Below are 19,060 nucleotides of genomic sequence, written 5' to 3' on the forward strand. Positions count from 1 at the left end.
ACATGTAACTCCATCATCTTATAATCTGCAATGCAGCAGCAAGTCAGCCCTAGTGTCAATTTCTATGTGTGGTACTCAAAAAAACCCCAAAAAATCACCCTTAAGGAGAAGAGCCGCTTGCCTTACTGATTCTTATCAGCAGAACAGTTCAGTATTTAAAAAACAACAACTGTGTACACCACCATGAAATGTTATCCCATGATGTGGAGACTGAAATAGTGGCTAACCCTTAGAGCAGACAAGGATCTGACAGAACCTGCAGGACAGGCTCTCTAGCAAAAGGCTGGAGGTCAGTATCAGTTCAGACAAGAACTGCAGTCTTCCTTCTGTCCTCAAGCACTTCCCCTGGTACATGTCTCCTGCTGCCCCTCCCATCTGGGACACCGGAGCTCTCCCTTTTCTTGCACCATCTTCTTGTCTTCATCAACTAATCTCTTTTCCTCAGCTTCTTCAACTCTCCTCAGAACAGTCACCCCTGCCCTGTGGATGTTCTGGTATGGGATAGGGATGAACAAGCCTGGGAGGAACTTGCTGCTGCATCCCTCACCACTGCAGCAGCAGGTTTGCAGGACAGGCAAAGGTCACAGGAGACTGGGAACACAGCTATGCCGCCAGATTTCTTAGCATCTCCTGGAGGAGATCACAAAAAAAACCTGGCGGCTTGCTGTTGTAGAGAAAGCCCAAAGCTACATTCAGCCAAAATCACACTGCCAGGTAAACTTTATTTATAAACATACAAACTCCTGAATGACTGTGCTGAAAGCACGAGGGCAACAGGCCCCCAAAGAGAGATCAACACCTCTTTGAGGAGTATTATGAGGACAACTGTTGCAAACATCATCAATGCTTCTCTCCCTCTCCTTTGAAGGGAAAACAGCTGAATGTGAACTCCCCACGGCGAAGTTCTGCATGATCTGGTACCTTCCAACATGAGAAGTTGCTGGCTGCACTGAAATTTGGCTGTGCAGTGCCCAGAGCTCCTGGTCCAGCACAGTTTTATTGTCACGGTCCTCAGGTGACATGATTTAATGATCATCAGGAATACAAACCATCCTGCCAGGGAGCTGACTATCTCCTCCAGATAGGAGGAGGAATACTTTACAAAGGACATGTAAGAAGTGAGGATTGGAAAAAACCCATCTTTCCTCCAATATGACACCCTAAAGCAAAGTTTCAATATCCTATGCTAAAACGACATTCTTTTCTTTTGCTTTTTTACATCTCTTTCCCATTACCTCCCAAAGGTGAATTCCTACCAGGAAGACCCCTTATCTACTTCCCACTCCATCTTGAAACTGCCATAGTACCGTAGTGTTGGACTGTCCCCCATCCTGCCACAACAGCTGATACTTTCTGAACTGAATCCTGGCCTTTAGAAGCTGTAACTACCTCTCGTTGATCAGATCAGCTTACATCACTGGCTTGAGGTCAGTTTTTCTTTGCCTCTTTTTCTTCAAGAGGCCAGGAAACCTGAATGTGATACGGCTCTAGTTCTTCTGGAGTGACATAGTCTGGAGCACTGCCCATCAGGTCTCGTCCCCTGAAAGATTTTGGAAAGGCTATGACATCCCGGATACTTGGAGCGTCAACGATGAGAGAGATCAGCCTGTCAAGTCCTACAAGCAGAAAACAAATTGGTGAAACACTTGAGTTATGGCTCTGTATTACCTCCCCTGAGTCAGAAAAATCAGAAAGATTGAGGAGGTAATATCACTGAGCTTGAAGAGAAAGAGTGAAGCAAGTAAGGGAGGAAAAAAATTAATCTCAGCTGGTAGCACAGAAACGGATTTGCCTCAAGAGCAGAAATGTCTACCAAAATAAAGCTTTTCAATATTGCAGGAAGTTCTGTAACCCACCAAGGGCTGCAGGACGCAGACAGCAAACACAGCATAACAAAATCTGGGCAGCTGAATGGCAGGACACTGGCACAGTTCTGCTTTACAGCTCAGAGCTTTGCATTAACCAGTTTGGAAGGATTACAACCACTAAGAATTCAAGAGGAACAAAAGCCTCTGGGTGACTGGATGGAGGAAAGTCAAACTGGAATATCACAGGTTAAAACACCATTGTTTTTTGTAGGCTTTTTTATTTTGGTGAGTGTAGGGAGGGTGTTGTCGGTTGGTTGGATTTTTTTCCCTCTTCCTTTAACCACAAACTTGCATGGTTCTAGGGAAAAACCCAAACCCTGGCATTACCTGAATTAGTAAGCAAAAGAGATGAGAAAGAAGGGAAGTGAGACTGCAGTAGAGGGAAAGGATGTGAAACACGAAATCCAATGCTGTCCCATGCCTCCATGCAAGCAGCACAGGGCTCCTGCTCTGGCTGCATAAGAATGGGAACAAAATTGACCTAACCTTACTGAATACAGGGTTTGCAGATCAGCAGATAAGGATCATCCTTAGAGCCACCAGCATCCTTACATAAGACCTAAATCCCACTGTGACTCTGAGGAGAACACCCCAACTTTCTGCACTTGGTGACCAGACCTCTGTTTCTTTCCACAAACCTGCTGCAGAGATTGAAGCACTAAGGCCTTTCCTAACAACCATGAGCCTTGTTCCCGGGATTTAGTATGCACAAAAAAACCCCCTAAACACCTGCATCTACAGAGCTACAGACCACCTACCTAAAGCAATTCCTCCATGAGGTGGAGCTCCAAATTCCAAAGCCTCAATCAGATGGGAAAGCACCTCTGAATCCTCCTGCAAAATTACATTTAGAGGTGTCACTGGACAAGCAATGCTCTTCCTATAAGCAACACAAGATGAAGGTATATTAATGCTGTAAAATATTTTACCGTGTCCCGCAGATGTAGGGAGGAGGAGAGAAGATCCAGCAGGCAGGAATTGTGCAGCAAGATTGATCTATTTAATTATTTTACAAACTCTTTTATAGACTTTTTCTTCATAGTCTAATTGGACCAAGGATCAGCCACCCCTTGGTGGTGATTGGCTAAAATCCTAAAACATTCATTGTCAAAATATTTTTCTACTGTACTACAAACAATACTTTTCAAGGCTGCAGGTGTTTCATTGTTTATAGAACTCTGCTACTATCTTCTGTGAGAGAGAAAAGTCTCTCACGGACTTAGAAAATAGCAAGAAAATTCTTGCTGGCAGCATTTTTGTATCCACAAAGGTACAATGAAAGCATCCATTAGTCAGGGCTAGGAGTTATGTCTCTATCTGAGAAGCACATGAGTGTTTCTTTCAGAATATGCAATTAATACTTAAATTAATTAGTGCTTTTAAATCTCCAAGAGAGCGTTAGAGGCATCTGTAGGTGTTACCTTCAGCACTTTCTCCAGCACAAAACGCTGTTGTTCTGCACTGTGAATTCTGATGGAGCCACCTCCAACCTCACTGCCGTTCAGCACAAGGTCGTAGTGCTGGCTACGGACCTGCAGAGACAGGAACAGGCACCTTGGTGAGACTGGAGCTCAGATGCACGTAAAAACAACCTGCACAAAGATGGCAAAGACACTGGGAATGAAGCCCAGTTTTATAAACTGTTCCCTCAGGGGTACATTGCAATTCAGGTACCAGTCCTGCTGGAGGCATGGACTGCCTCTGACTGATATGGAAGGAGTACAAGTCCTTTTGAAAAGTTCATCAAACCTGAAGCAAATGGGATGGGTCAGAATGTAAGACTTCTGTTTCCTATAAGCTCCTTTTGTTGGGGCACACGTGAATACTTGCTATTTGCAGCAATCAGGAAGCTATCTCTTCCAGATACGTACAAGATCATAGAATCACAAAATGGTTTGGGTTGGGAGGGACCTTAAAGATCCTCTAGTTCCAACTCTCTGCCACGGGCAGAGACACCTTCCACTAGACGTGGTTGCTCCAAGCCCCATCAGCCTGGCCTTGAACACTGCCAGGGATGGGGCAGCCACAGATGCTCTGGGCAACCTGTGCCAGTGCCTCACAGGGAAGATTTTTGTTCCTAATACCAATCTAAGTCTACCCTCTTTCAGTTTAAAACCATTTCCTCTTGTCCTATCACTGCTTGCCCCTGCAAGACGTCCCTCTCCAGCTCTCTTGTAGCCTCTTTAGGCACTGGAAGGGCCTCTAATGCTGCTCCTGAGCCTACTCTTCTCCAGGCTGAACAACCTCAGCTCCTTCAGGCTTTCATCATAGCAGAAGTGCTCCAACCCTTCGATCATCTTAGCAGCCTCCTCTGGACCCATTCCAACAGATCTATGTCTTCCTCATGCAGTCAGTCAGTCCCATGAAACATCATCTCTTTTTACACTGAACTCAGCTGCTGCTTGCCTGGTTTTCCATGTGAGCAGCTGTAAAAGAGCCAGCATGGCAGGCATGAAGTTGGTTACCTTTGTGGGATCAGAATACAGGAGGCTGGCATCTGAAGGATGAGGGGCAGTGAAGGGGTGATGAGCAGATTCCAGTTCAGTGGGATTCTTGGCCTTGGGGAGGAAAAGGGGGAAATCCACCACCCAGAGGAAGTGAAAGGCTGTGGGATCACGGAGTGCCAGCCCAGCTGCCTCCAGGAGGTTGGCACTAAACAACCGTAGGGCTCCTAACGCAGAGCACTACAACAAAGAAGGGAGAGATGAGACAAGGTAAATTTACCATCAGGGAAGTCACTCAAACACCAACCAGTAAAAGCGTTCCATAAAGAAGTACCGCAAACAGCAGCAGCTGTAATGAATTGCTGCCTTGAACACTTTTGCCTCATATCCTGAAATATATCACCTTCCTGCTGAGGCAGCAGCAGTGCTAGGGTTTGACAGAGACCAAGTAAGGAGCTTGAAAGTCCATTGTTCTCCAGCTATTTCATCTTCAGGACTATCTTAGAATAATCTCCAGCTTCACATGTGTGGATTAACTGGGGGAGGCCATGTAAGATCCACACTTTGCAGACAGAGAAATGAAGGCATAGAAGAGAATACAACAAAATTTTGGCTATCAAGCAAAGCATGACACCTTATAATAAAACAGTGCCTGGAAGGCAACATCTGCTGGCAAGAATAAAGAGAAGGGTAGGGATAGAATCTCCTACCACTGCTGCTACTAAGTCATCCACTTATGGGAGATACAATTACCTAGTTGACCTCATTTTCCAATCTGTTTGATGCTTTAAAAATGAAGTTAAGAGAAAAGAAGGCACTGATTTGTTGCAGGGTTTTTTATATTTCAGCCTTCATTTCAGTTACAATCTGCCCAGAATTTGACTGAGGGCGATAAAAGTAATAGGTACATTTCATGCTTTATTTGCTGTTGCTATAGCTGCTGTTCCAGAGAAACAGAAAATTAGATGATGACCTATTTTAGTAAGAATCAGACTAAGGTCAGATAACATCAAAACCATCATCAGCAACATTCAACTCACACAGCCACCTAAGAAATGCCTCCTACCACTTGCTTGTGTTCTCCAGCTGCCAGCAGCACCACATCATCCTCCTGCATGTTCAGTGCTCGGATAAGCTCTGACTGCTCCTTCTCACCAAGGAACTTGGTAAGCAGAGACTTCAACCTTCCATCAGGTCTGCGGATAATTTGCATGATTTCCTAGAGAAAGGTACCGGTATGTTCAGTGCAGTACTGCCCTTTCTTGCCTTGAAGCATTATATGCTCAGGCACTGACTTGCAGCTAATAAAAACTGCTCTTCTACCTTCCTCTGCCTTTATCACACTTTGTCACTCACCCTTTCCTATGCCTCAGGAGAGTTTCTGTCTCACCTGGTTAAACTGGGATTTTGCAGACTCCTTTAATGACTCCAAGTCTTTATTTGTAAGATACCTCTGGGAAAAGAGCAAGAGAAGAGACAGCAAAGATCAGCCTGGAAAACTTGACTAGGTATCAAATCTACTGACTAAGCTGTTTCCAAACTTCTCAAATTCTTTTGTTTCTAGTTCAAGTTCTTATGAGGGCTGTGGAACAGGACAGGGTCCTCAGCACTGGGCTGTAACTGGGTGCCTGCTCTGACTGCTCCTTTCAGGAAGAGACCCCTCTAGGTCTACATTTCTTTTCCCCGCTCACAGACAAATGTATCTGGTCAGCAGGGTCAAATCACTGCCTCCAGCCTGCAGAAACAAGGTTACACCACCACACTGTCGATGGGGAAGTCAGAGCTCAATCTGGAGGAAGAGCAGAGAAAAATCAACCGGGCTGACTCTTGCATGCAAAGTCATGCAGCAAATGAGGACCTGCATCAAGATCTTCATTTTTTTCATCTACTCCAGTGTTTAGGGTGGGTCCAGATGCCACTTTTGTGTTGCTCAAACACACACCTCAGTGCCCTCTCGTGGGAAGCCCCTAACTTGCACTTTGTGCCAAAATGAAAGGAATCCCAAGAGAAACTATGGCCACAAATTCCTGTTCCCCAAATAAAATTCAATATTTAGAGGATTTGTTTTTTCCATATTGTCCAAGCTACAAAGATGCCTACAGCCAGAATTAAATCTGTTTCCTTGCCAAAATGAACGGCTGTGTCAAAGATCTTCCACATCTATTGTCAGCCTTGGATTTGGTCCATGACACTCTCATTACAAGACATGAATTGTACCCAAAAATGCAGCTAAAGCATACAGGAGAAGGACATGGAAGCACCTGACCCTTCTCTGCCTATTCCAGAGCTGTGCCATACCCAGTCTCCTGTCACCAGGCACAATTTACTACTGAGATGCACATCAAAAAGGTGACAAAAAGCAAGGTGAAACCCCGAGAGGGTTCCCTATCCTCATGGGATCTTGCAGCTCCATTCTTTTCCTTCTCTTCCTAAGGATAAAATACTCTTCCTGTTGTCTTATCATTCTAACACTACTCAGCCCAACCTGACATGGATTACAACCAATCCCAAGTTCCCTTGAGAACACCAGTAACAGCAAGGAACCTGTCCACACCAACAATGGAATTCAAATTGGCATTTTATTTATTCCACATAAACAGGATGTAAGAGCATCACTTACCACTCCCTGAGGGATACAAATGGCTTTGATGGAGCCATGTGGGTAACTGAGAGCATTCTGCACAAAGTGAATGTCTGATCCTCGTAAAATATCACCGATATCCATGATCTGAGAAAGGTAAAAGCACAGGAAAAAGCACTGGTGGTAGGCATACAAAGCAAAAATCCTGCACTTGTGTCTTAACACCTTCAACACTATTCCCTTTTAGGAGCTTTTGCTCCTTAAACAGTCAAGATGCATTGCTCCCTAATACTACATTATCTTCAAAATAAAATTTTATTAGAACATACATTTTTCACAGTCAACTGATCAAATCCTCTCTTCTTCAACAGACTGCACAAAGCAGCAATGATGGGACAGACACCTTGGGTAAATTACAGCACTCAGAACTCAAGCCAACCATGTATCCATGATCCAAAGGTTATTAAAACACTGACTGAAAGGAAAAGCTGAAAGCAAGTTTCCATGGGCAAACCCTCACCTTCATCCCAAAGCGAGTGTCTGGTTTATCAGTCCCATACTCAGCCAGTGCCTCCTCGTATGTCATGGAAGGGAAAGGAGTCATAATCAAGGCTCTTTCCTCAGGCCAGGAATGTTGCAGGAGGCCCTCTATCAGCCTCTGGATCCCAGCCTGATCTACAAATGACATCTCTATATCTATCTTAAAACAGAGAACAAGGGAGGGAATTCCACATTAGCTACAGGTTTTGCTTTCACACTACTTGTGAGTACAAAGCCAGCAAAACGAGAAACAATGCACGAAATGACATCACAGCATGACTTCATCAGGTTGGGAATGTGCTTTTTGGAAAATCAGTGCCTAGTTCAGAATGGATGGAGAATTAACACATTTTCAGCCTGTTTGGAGTCCTCTGTCATCAACAGTTCTGGCAGTACATCAGGGTTAACTCAGAGCTGTTGCCTGATGACTCAGGCAACAGCCTCCTCAGAGAGTGAATGAGGTAGTGAGGACAGGGACACCAGGCTAACTCACGGGATGCCTGACCAGGCTAACTCATGGGATGCCTGACCTAGCAGGACAGGAGATTGTATCATCAAATGCAACATCAAATTGTATCAACTGCTGCAGCGCAATTCCCACATCTGCACCTGGGACACTGCACAGCCAAGGACAGGAACCGCTCAGTCAATCCCACACCAATTTCCAAGGGCTGTGTCTGTGAAACACACACCAAACAACTCTGTACCACCAAGCAGCACCAGACTAGCACAGACTAAGCCTCCAGAAGGGAAAACAGCTACAAGCCACTTGGGTTGAGAAGCAGGGAGAAAGGCAGCATGGGCTGGTTACCTGGGTGAATTCCGGCTGCCTGTCAGGCCGTGAACCCTCATCCCGGTAGCAGCGAGCGACCTGGAAGTACCTGCAGTAACACTTTGATTTAGATAACAATTTAAAGTACCCTGAACTGAACTGTGGCTATAGAACTGATCATACAAAAGATAAGGAAAAAAGATACTAGAGAGTTTCCCACATTTCCTCCATTCCCACAGCAGATGATCTTTGTTCCCATCCCTTCAAAAGAATGGAATTTGAGTGGAAGCAACTCTATCAGCAGCTGTATCCATCTCCAGCCCTATCTTCCAGAGGCACATGGAGACTGCCAGATGAGCTGTCCCCCAAGGGCAGCACACTCAATTCTTTTCCCCACCTTCCACTCCACTCCAGGACTCTACTAACAGCCAGGCAAAATTCTCACACAAAACCTGGCCTGCAGTTCACTGTGTGAATAATTGTCTGTCTCTCTGTCCATCCATTTGGTTTGGAGAAGCAAGCCCAGTTAAAAGCTTTGCACTTGGGCACCCTGACATGCTTTTCCTTGTCTCAGTCATGCTCAGCCTGCCCAGCCTCACCTCAACTACTTTTGTAGGCTGGAGAAGCTTTTATCACACATTAGATTTTCTGTCCTTCAGGCAGATCAGGTTTGCATTTAAAACAGCAGTGAAGATTTTAGCTTTCCAAAAGCATACACTTCATCTGACCATAAGGATTTATTTAAGGATCCCTCTTCAAAACACAAACCCTTAGCAGTAAGTTTTTGGGGGAATTATCTAAAATTTCACAGATAATGCAATCAAACCCCAGAGAAGACATGCAGAGAACAGGAATCCAAGAAACTCTTACCTGTCCAGGCCTCCAACCATGAGGAGCTGCTTGAACTGCTGAGGACTCTGTGGCAGGGAGTAGAATTTGCCTGCTTCCCTCGAGGGCACAAGGAATTCTTTGGCTCCCTGGCATCAGAAAGAAAATTTACAGAGTTCAGCAAGTAAGTGGCCCCAATTCCTGACAGAACACACATTGGAAGTGCAAGAGGAAAGGATGTATTTTCCCCATTATGAAATCCCACTTGCGAGGAAATGGCTGTTTGTACACTACACTTAAAATTCGTTAACCAACTTGGTCCAAAATATCCCAAAGGAGATATTTTCTGAGAGACTACTGCATAATACACCACCCAAGACATGGGTTTAAATGCAAGAACTCCAGGATAGCTGCATCAACAACTCCTCAGCTACAGCTCTCTTCTCTGACTATTTTTGAAGTGAAAGAAAGGAATATAAGATCAGAAATTAAATTTACTCGAGTAGGACTGCTACAGTAACCTACTGGTTAAGACATAAATGCTGGAAACACAGTGCTTCAAAGTTTCTTGTGTTTATAATCCCAGGATAGACTTACATTCAACAATGTGCTCTACAAGGCAGAAGCTATTTTGTTTGAAGGTTCAAAATTAAGACACAAGTTATCACCTCTCCCCTTTCTCTCCCTCTACTTTTAAAAGGATCCAAGGATCATATCAGAAGTTCCACAAGCTGTTATTTACCAAGGGAAAAGCAAGGAAAGCTGAGTGGCAACTGACAATGATTCAGCCCTGACTGTGCAGCTGCAGGAGGCCAAAAAGCATCACATACATACCCCTGGGGTTCTTTTAAACAGAGTTGGAGTTTCTACATCCACGAACCCTGGAGAACAAACACAGAACATGCTGAGAGGAGGGAGAACTAATATGAGTAGGCTACAGTAGGGTTAGTCAGCAAAACAGGTCACCTAACACATCATGGAGCCTCTCCAAAACCTACACACTTTACTACTTATAACAATTGTTCCTGTAATGACAGATCTAAAGGCTCTGAGTTACCCTGATGTCCTGCCAGAACTGTTGATGACAGAGGACTCCAAACAGGCTGAAAATGTGTTAATTCTCTATCCATTCTGAACTAGGCACTGATTTTCCAAAAAACCACTTCCTGATTTTAAGAGAAGCAAAAGCTCTAAAAGAAATCCATCTCTCTGACATGCCTCAACTGGATGACCAAAAGAGGAAAACTACCTGCAAAGAGTCTTTTTTCATCGGAATGAGCTAATTTGAAACAGCTGGCTTGCAGCATGCCAAGAAAATTCAACATACTTTGCTCTTCAGGCCTGACAACATCCCACTAAAGACCCCACCACAAGCAGACATGTCCTTATTAAATGGGACCAGTTTGGAGTAGCAAGTTGGTTAGGAATCTCTCCCAGCCCTAGGAAATAGCAGCAGGGAGAGCTGAAATGTTGTTTGCTGCACACTGTCCTCAAAGCAGTTCCCTCACCATGGAGATTGCAGAGATACTCCCGCATCCTCATCACCATCTGAGACCTCAGCCGCAGGTTGGACTGCAGCTGGAATCTGCGCAAGTCCAGGTACCGATACTGCATCCGTAGGGCCTCTGATTTCTGAAGAGGAGAGAGAATTAGGATTAAGAGACAAAATTCAAATTGCATGTCCAGTGAGGGTGCTCCTAAAGCCACAGGAAAAAAGGGAGAAGCTAAAAAGGGATGGTACTCGGTTGTCACAATGTGCCCATTACCCACAACCCACACAAATATAGCAATCACTTTAAACAAAAAACTAAACTGACCAAAAAAGTTGTGGCTGCCCCATCCCTGGAAGCGTTCAAGGCCAGGTTAGATGGAGCTCTGAGCAACCTGGTCCAGTGGGTGGAATCCCTACCCATAGCAGGGGGTTTGGAACAAGATCATCTTTAAGGCTCTTTCCAACCCAAACCATTCTGTGATTCCATGAGTCAAATAAAACAGCCTTGTTTCACACTCAAAAAACCCAGCATAGTCCCATTTCTTTCACTCTTCCCTTCACCAACAGTTCTTCCAGTGGTATTGAAACTGGGAGCATTCAAGCCTTGTTTTCTGCTTAGCTCTAATTGGAAATACATCCTCACAGCAAACAAACAGCACCCTTATTTTAAATACTATCATTCCCCCAAAGTGGGGAGAACCAGACTCAGTTCTCAGATGCTCTGCCATCACCCCTGCCAAATTCCAAATTTAATGAAAAGCCACCACTTTGATAAGAAAAAGAAAAGAAAAACACAGACACCTTGATAAAATCCTTGATTTCAAAAGGCAGCTTCTTGCAGGAGTTTAGGATCTCTGCAGTCTCTGCCTTCACTTCAATATCCCCTGTTGGCATTTTCTAAAACAAAAAGGCAAGAAAAGAATTAAACTCAAAACAGCTGGACAAAGGTATTTCAAAGATGGTGAAAGGGAAAAAAAGAAACAATGTGATTACCGTCCCTGCCTTCTAACACACTATGTAAGTCAGAGAGCTTCTCCCAAGGACAGATTTCTCCTAGATTTCCCTTCTCAGAAAAACACATGTCACCTCAGCAAAGATGGCAGGTTCTTTTCCAGTAGCATACTGGTCTCTAAACACATTACCCTCTGTAAAACCACACAGCGTAGGTTTCAGTAAGCATTATCAGCAGCACCCCTTAATACGACTCAAAAAAAGGCAAATTATGAGGAGCTTCTCAGAACTTCCAGTTCTAAACACCAGTTCTCAGAACTGGTCTTCTTTTGATTCTATCCCACGGGTGGGCAGACAGCTCCCCTCACATAGCACTGAGGCACAGCAAAGTTCACTTGACCCTGCAGGACTCTTGCTATTTACCAGGGAAAAGGACATACAACCTTCCAACAAAACGATAAACCAATAAAAGAAATAAAGGCATTGATTGAAGCCTGGATTTTAAGTGGACATCTACAAGTGGTCAGAGCAAAAAGGAGTTATGATCATAAATACAAGTCTTCTGTTTAGACCTGCCAGATACATGTACAATCCTGAAAGATCAATCTACAGCTGATTACAATGACAGCTGAGGAATGCAGAACATTAAAGAATTATTCAACCTCTGTTTCCTATACAAGGAGACCAGCAAAATCTATTTGTATAACAAAGAGGTCATCACATGCTGTGGAACTTGAAATGACAATATTTATTTTCAAGCAAAAGAAATTCCCACCCACACTTCAAAAGCCTGGAAAAGGCAGCATTGTCCTTGCAAAGGGCTGGGATCCAGTTTAATTTGTGGGTGCCTGTAATGTGCTTTGAGGTTCTGCTAAGTTATATGACATACCAGTCACCCCACACTATCTGAGGATGGGCTGTCACATAACCAGAACCCGTGGCAACGCTCTGACACAAACCCCACCATAATCCCACCATCCAGCGCTGTTTCCTCCAAAGAATAAAAGCCCAGAGAGCCCACTCATCCTCACCGGATTCTCCTGCCCCAGGGGCCGAGGGGACACTATCCCAGTCACTCGCACCACAGACTCCACTGGGGCGTTGGACAGGAGCTCCTTCACGTGGGAATGTGCCTGTAGGGAGATGACAGAGTCTCACAGAAATTCAAAGACAGGACAAATGCACTGTGGCCAAGCACCTCAATTCAAAATCACTCTGAAGCCAGAGGAAACAACACTGATGTTTCGGTTGCACTGTCAGGTCAGGGCTCTCATGACACTTCAATCTACTTGAGAGTCAGAGCACTCTGTTTGATGAAGTCCTTCCTTCTCTCTGTGTCTGCTGGAGCCAAGCTACCAAAGGAAAAATAAAAACACAGACTCATATTTTACCTCATCCTGAGGAATGATGATCTGGGTCAGTCCCTGGAAATCCCTCAAAACCAGAAACAGGCCTTGTCTGATCCATGAAAAACACAAAAGGAGAAGCATTTTTTTCACAAATTTAGTAGTTTCTACTTTTTAAAGCATATGGCACCTGACTACTTTCAGTACCCTGCAATTCATCTCAAAGCATTCCAAGTACTGAATGTACAGACACTTTTCCCACACCTGAACCTAACCTGAGGAATTTGTTTCACATTGTGACCAGCCTCAGACAATGTGCAAATAACCAGGAGAGGTAGGATTTTAACTTGAATTTTAATGCACACAGAGCAGGGACACATGAATTTTCCTGCTGGGAAGCATCACTCAGCTAAAAACAATTAAATGAGCAGTAAAGCTAAAGTTCATGTGGAATAAAAACAACAAAAAACCTATCCAATCATAAGTCAAGAAGGAGAACACTTGTCCCATAAAAAATTCTGCATGAACAATCCACACTGCCAGACTCAGAACCATAAATCTTGATCTCTTTAGCTGCAGTAGAGACAGCTGCCACTGCACTTTATCCATCAAGAAACTGTCCAATGGGACGTGCTCTGGTGTCCTTAAAAACAAGATCACAATGATCACATTGCAATAATCCTAACTCCTTTTCCTGGATCCCCATCCACAATTGCTCAAAGATGAGATGCTCAGGACCTCTTAAAATCAAAAAACCTGTGCAGACCATCACTGGAGAGCAATGCTGGATGAAAAACAGCTTACACTGGATCTGGCAATAATCATGTCCATTTTCATCACGGTTTGTACTTACCTTTGATATTGAACCCATCCATAAAGGGTCACCTTCTGTCCCACATGAGCAGAACGCAGCTCTCCACACGTGTTGGTCCGAGTGACAAAACTGTTGAAGTCTTAAATAAAAAATAAAAAATAAATCTCTCATGGCTTTTGCAGATGAGATAAAATAATTGAGCTTCCCCTCCCAATACAATTTATACATAGACAGAGAAATTACTTCATATATAGAGCTGCACTAAGACACTATGCCATAAACATGAAATGAAGGTAGTCTGAATGTATTTTAAATAGTGATTATTTATGTTTCTCAGTCAAACTTTCATAAAGATACTTGAACACAGCCTTGTTGCAAGCTGTTGCTCTGCAAATTTCAGGAGCAAGAGAAAGAAAAGTCACAGAACAATCCTGAGGGATGCTGACAATTTCACATTTAAATCTAGAATCATAAAATAGTTTGGGTTTGAAGGACCTTAAATCTCATCTCATTCCACTCCCCTGCCATGGGCAGGGACACCTTCCACTAGACCAGGTTGTTCAGAGCCCCATCCAGCCTGGCCTTGAACACTTCCAGGGATGCGGCAGCCACAGCTTCTCTGGGCAGCTGTGCCAGGGCTTCACACCCTCACAGGGAAGAATTTCTTCCCAATATCCAATCTAAACCTGCCCTCCTTCAGTTCGAAGCCATTCCTCCTTGTCCTGTCACTGCAGTTCCTGGTGGAGACACAGCAGAACAGGGCTTAACAAACCAAGACTGAAACACACACGGAGCAGACACCCACCATGCAGGTGTAAATGAAACACTTTCTACCTGAAACAACTGGAAAAAGGCCTGAAGCACAATTACAGAAAGCTTTGCCCGTGTGCCTGTAATCATGGCTGAAGTCATAGAACTAAGCACACCATTTACAGAATGTGCAAGAGGTTCAGCTTGTAAGGAGAAGCCTGAAGGATGCCATTACCTGGACATATATAAATAATTCTATGAGCCAATCTCACTACTTTCATCACAGCCTTTAGAATTAAAAGACATTTAGAGAAGAAACTTAATAAAGTGATACAGGAGAAAAAATCTTGCCGCGAATGCGATATTAATCGACTGTGCGGACTACCCTGACCTCTATCCCGGGAGAAAAGAAACCCAAACCCCGAAGAGATGAGACCAGCGCTCCCTCCTCACCTGGAGCCGCGGGTGCGGCGGCAGAGGCCACCCGGTGCAGCGCCCGCGCCAGCAACCGGGGGAGCGCCATCCCGCAGCCGCCCCTCAGCCAGAAAAACGGGAGGGGCGCCACAGACCTGCGGGAAGTGAAAAATAGGGGCTCTGAAGGGGAAAAGAGGAAATCAGCTCTGCCGCCACCACCACCTCCTTCGTCCCCTCCTGCCCGCCTCAAAGATGGCGGCGGGGGCGCGCCCCTCCCGCGGGGGCCGACGGGAAGGAAGTTCGAACGGCGCTGGCGGGCGATGGCGGCCATGGCGGAGGAGCCGACAGAAGATGGTGCGGCGCGGACTCTGCCCAGCCTCAGGCGGTTCTCCCGGGTTCTGCCCTTCGGACGGATCCACAGCCGCCTCGGGATCAGCCCCAGCGGCCGCCTCATCGTGCCGGCGTCGTGCTCGCAGGTACGGCGTGGCTGGGTAGACGGGGCGGAGGCGCCTCTCTGTCCCCTCAGCGGCGCTGTCCCGCTCTCCACGCACGGGAAAAGCGGGCTTTAACTCTTTTCTTTTCTCTTTACTTTTCTCTTTACTTTTCTTCTTTCTTTTCCTTCCCTAGGAAAACGTCGATCCACCGGAAACAGCGTTTCTGCTGCACAAAGCCTGGACGCTGTACAGCGTGACCCCCCTGTACCGCTTCCGCCGCGCCCGCCTCAGGGACTACGCGCGGCTGCTCAGCGCCTTCATCGCCGCCGAGAAGCAGAAGGGGCTGGCGGTGGAGGTGGGCGTCGAGCTGGACATCAAGGTGGCCGTGTCCAGCCTTGCCGACCTCAGGGGCAGCGAGCAGGACCAGCCTGCCGTCCTCGTGCAGGTGAGGGGGCTGCCCAGCAGGTTTGGTCATCGAGACTGGCGTTTTATGGGCTGGTTTTGCTGTGATAAAACGCTCTGTCTTGAAAGAAAACCCCAAAATTAAACCTAGCTGTATGGAATAATTACTGTAGCATCCACTGTGATTTAATGAAACTGAATCCTCTCTATTTTTAACTAGAACATTTATAGTCTTAAGCTGTGCCAGGGGAGGTTTAGGTTGGACATTAGGAAGAATTTCTTCACAGAAAGGATGATTAGACATTGGAATTGGCTGCCCTGGGAGGTGGTGGAGTCACCATCCCTGGAGGTGTTTAAGCAAAGACCAGATGTGACTCAGTCAAAACCCTGGTCTAATGATGAGGTGGTGTTTGTCCAAGGCTGGACTTGATGACCTCAGAGGTCTTTTCCAACCTAATTGATTCTGTGATCCCCTAAGCAATGCATACAGTTACTTGCAAGTTTGAGTTCAACTTCTTAACAGCATCAGAATAAGACTATACAGAGCAATCTCTGTCTGATGTTTTAGTTCAGCAGTCAATTTACTGCCAGGACTTGGACGGGTTATTTAACTTCCTGGATAAAGCTGGCATAATCCCACTTCCTGGTCAGAGCTCAGGTCTCATTAATATTTCTAAACTGCTTTGCCTCAAATGAAATATGCTACTGAAATGTCAAGTTCATTGTAGCAATGGTTGTAGGATGTACCATAGGAGTTAAGCAGCATAAACTCAGATCTCAGGACTGTTCCTAAGGAAGTTAAAAATGCTTTTTCTGCTGTTTTCAACAGAATTGCATTCAACTTTTAGGGATGTAATAGATAGACTGAGTAACTGTATGTGTTTGACAGAAAACAGTGTTGCATGCAAGGTCCTAAGAAAAAATAACCCACTTCTACCAAACACTTAAAACTATAAATCAAATCTATTTTTAGTTGAAGAAAAAAAAGCCATACTTGCCCTACAGCTTTCAAATGCTTCTTTTCCCAATCCCAGCTCTCTTTGAGGTCAGGAGCTTCCTCCAGGAACTCTGAAGACAAACTGGTGTGGTTGGGCTGGTTTTGCTCTGTGTATGGAGATGACCTTTCTGAGAATGTGCCAGAGGACTTTACCTGTTTGCCCCTGTTCCTGACCCACGGGGCTGAGAGCTACACGTCCATGGTTGGAAGCTGGTTCCAGAAGACTTTTGACTGCTGCTTCCGCCGCCTGGCCATCAGCCCCCTGAATCTCAGCTGGATGGTGGCCATGTGGGCTGGCTGCAAACTGGACAGAGCCGCCTCTGCTGTGGAACTTGTCTTCTCCGTGCCCCACCTGTCTCAGCCCCTGGATATTTCATACGCCATTCACCCAGAGGATGCCAAAGCTCTGTGGGACACGGTCCAAAAAACGCCAGGAGAGATCACCCAAGACGAGGTGGATGTCTTCATGGACTGCCTTTACGCCCACTTCCACAGGCACTTCAAGATCCATCTGTCAGCTACAAAGCTGGTGAAGGTTTCGACAGCGGTTGCCTCGGCACACTGTGATGGGATTGTAAAGGTGAGGCTCTAAGTAGCAGGTTGTCCTAATGCTGGCCAAATAAAATAGCTGTACCTGAAGGTCTCATGTTTCTTTTGCATGATTTCCTACAAGGAGTTGTTAAACTCCTGAGCTTTCATAGTCATACTTGGCTCTGGAGTTGGGGCAGCTGCCAGCACAGGATTTTTTTTCTGTTGCAGCAGAAGCTACTTGTCGGGCCAGAAATAGGTGTATTAGCTGTGATATGAACAGGAAAGTTTCTTAGGCCATAAAAAAATCTTCTTTTGGACTTAAAAAGATCCCAAACTTTAAAAAAGTTCACTAGCTTTCTAGTATTGTAGTCATTAAGACACAGGCAGAAGACTTCACACATAACCCTTTTCCTAAAGGTGCTGGTCTTTCTACAGAGGTATATATAATATCCTTAAAACCATAGAACATTAAAGCAACACAATATTTTCTTCTGAGTTAAAGAACAGTTTGTGTAAATGTAATTGTTTAAACTTACCCTGTGATAAGCCTTGGCACATGGTAGTGTTACACTGCTTGTTTTTGTCTGTAATAACTTAAAACTATCTGAAACAACTTTTTCTGTTGCAGGCAAGTATGAAAAGATATCTCAGGCTTTCTGAAGGGTGCTCTTGTGGAATGGGCATTGTGTAAATTCAGTTACAGCTTTTCATAATGGGATAGAGTTCAAGTCATATATATTCAGTATGGGAAAAGTATAGGTACCTGAAAAGCAACAACAGAGCAGATGAATAAACACAGAGAACACTTGGTAGTTTCCTTGCAACCAGGATTTCAGGGTGTGGAAATCTGGCAACTGCAATTGTTGTTTTGACAGGCTTTTTTCTCTTTCTTGTAGATTCTACACAGCCAACACCTGCCTGGAGTGCTGATGCTATTGACTGAACTCGCAATCTCTCAGATACAGTGAGAGCCATTTCAGTAACTCTTCATACTAAAAAAGCTTCCCTTTGGACAGTCTGTGCTGAGAAACCACCAGGAAACTCATTCACGCAGCATCTTCTTTCCTCTCATTCTGGCTGTCCAAAGTCAGACTGTAACTCCAGCACTTGGCTGTGTAACTCCATGCCATGCACAGCAAAGTGAAGCAGACATTTGGCCCTGAAGAAGGGCTGCAATGCAAACTTGTGACAGCTTCCTGAGCAGCTTTGTTTTCTCAGAGTCACTCATTTTGTTTATGTGCAGGTATCAGCTCAGAGACAAACGATGCAAATTCTTGATGCAACTTACTGACAGGTATTTCTGTTGTTTCAGAGAGCAAGTTGGTTTTCACTGGGCAGCCTAAGATACACAGACTTTGGCTTAACTTACAGACTTGGCTAAACTGTGACTACTCTTGGGCTAGTCTAAATGCAAAATTCAGCACACCTGAGAAAGGGTGCATGCTCTACAAAACAGGTCAAAAAAATCCAGGTTTCTAACTCCCTTTTTAGCTTCTTAAGGGTAGTTGGTGATAATGTTCATCTGTGTTCCAGTTGGGCATGAGATTGGACACAAGGCACTTGTCAGCCTGTTGGTCCTCCCAGGCAAGTTGATAGATAGGAAAGTGAGGTCTGTGGATAAGCTTGATAGTTACTAGGCTTTGTCCTGATGTTTCTAATCTTGGATGTAATCCTGTAGGTTGGAGCTCTGTGCTATAATTTTATGTTGGATCCCTCCCTTCTGGAATGGGTAGGAGTTCAGAGGTACAGTGCACAGTGTCTGGCTAGACATTTAAGGAGCAGAAAGTAGCACCTGCTAAGACTTTTTGTAATACAGTACTAAATAAAGAAAATATTTTCCATCTTTTGTCTTAAGGAAAGACCACCTGTGTCTAATTAAATATATCCTTGCATGGA

The 19,060-nt window shown here is 44.9% G+C and overlaps 2 protein-coding genes across 2 annotated transcripts; one reads left to right on the top strand and one right to left on the bottom strand.

Annotated features, from left to right (window-relative positions):
• Positions 1–702: 702 nt before the first annotated feature.
• On the bottom strand, positions 703–15,051 carry DARS2 (aspartyl-tRNA synthetase 2, mitochondrial). The gene is made up of 17 exons (XM_082287432.1): positions 14,840–15,051; positions 13,676–13,775; positions 12,868–12,934; positions 12,508–12,609; positions 11,327–11,422; positions 10,542–10,665; positions 9,868–9,914; positions 9,076–9,182; positions 8,245–8,314; positions 7,414–7,593; positions 6,933–7,040; positions 5,703–5,765; positions 5,379–5,531; positions 4,334–4,552; positions 3,290–3,400; positions 2,627–2,702; positions 703–1,616 (listed from the first exon to the last, which is right to left on the bottom strand). Exons 1-17 carry the CDS (start codon positions 14,907–14,909, stop codon positions 1,429–1,431), a joined length of 1,881 nt encoding a protein of 626 aa, XP_082143558.1. The 5' UTR covers positions 14,910–15,051; the 3' UTR covers positions 703–1,428.
• Positions 15,052–15,084: 33 nt separating this feature from the next.
• CENPL (centromere protein L) lies at positions 15,085–18,153 on the top strand. Its single transcript, XM_082287557.1, has 4 exons — positions 15,085–15,276; positions 15,428–15,679; positions 16,671–17,213; positions 18,061–18,153. Exons 1-4 carry the CDS (start codon positions 15,121–15,123, stop codon positions 18,130–18,132), a joined length of 1,023 nt encoding a protein of 340 aa, XP_082143683.1. The 5' UTR covers positions 15,085–15,120; the 3' UTR covers positions 18,133–18,153.
• The last annotated feature ends 907 nt before the right edge of the window (positions 18,154–19,060 follow it).

Source organism: Coloeus monedula (assembly GCF_965178545.1).
Source record: "Coloeus monedula genome assembly, chromosome: 9".
In the NCBI taxonomy this organism is placed as follows: domain Eukaryota; kingdom Metazoa; phylum Chordata; class Aves; order Passeriformes; family Corvidae; genus Coloeus; species Coloeus monedula.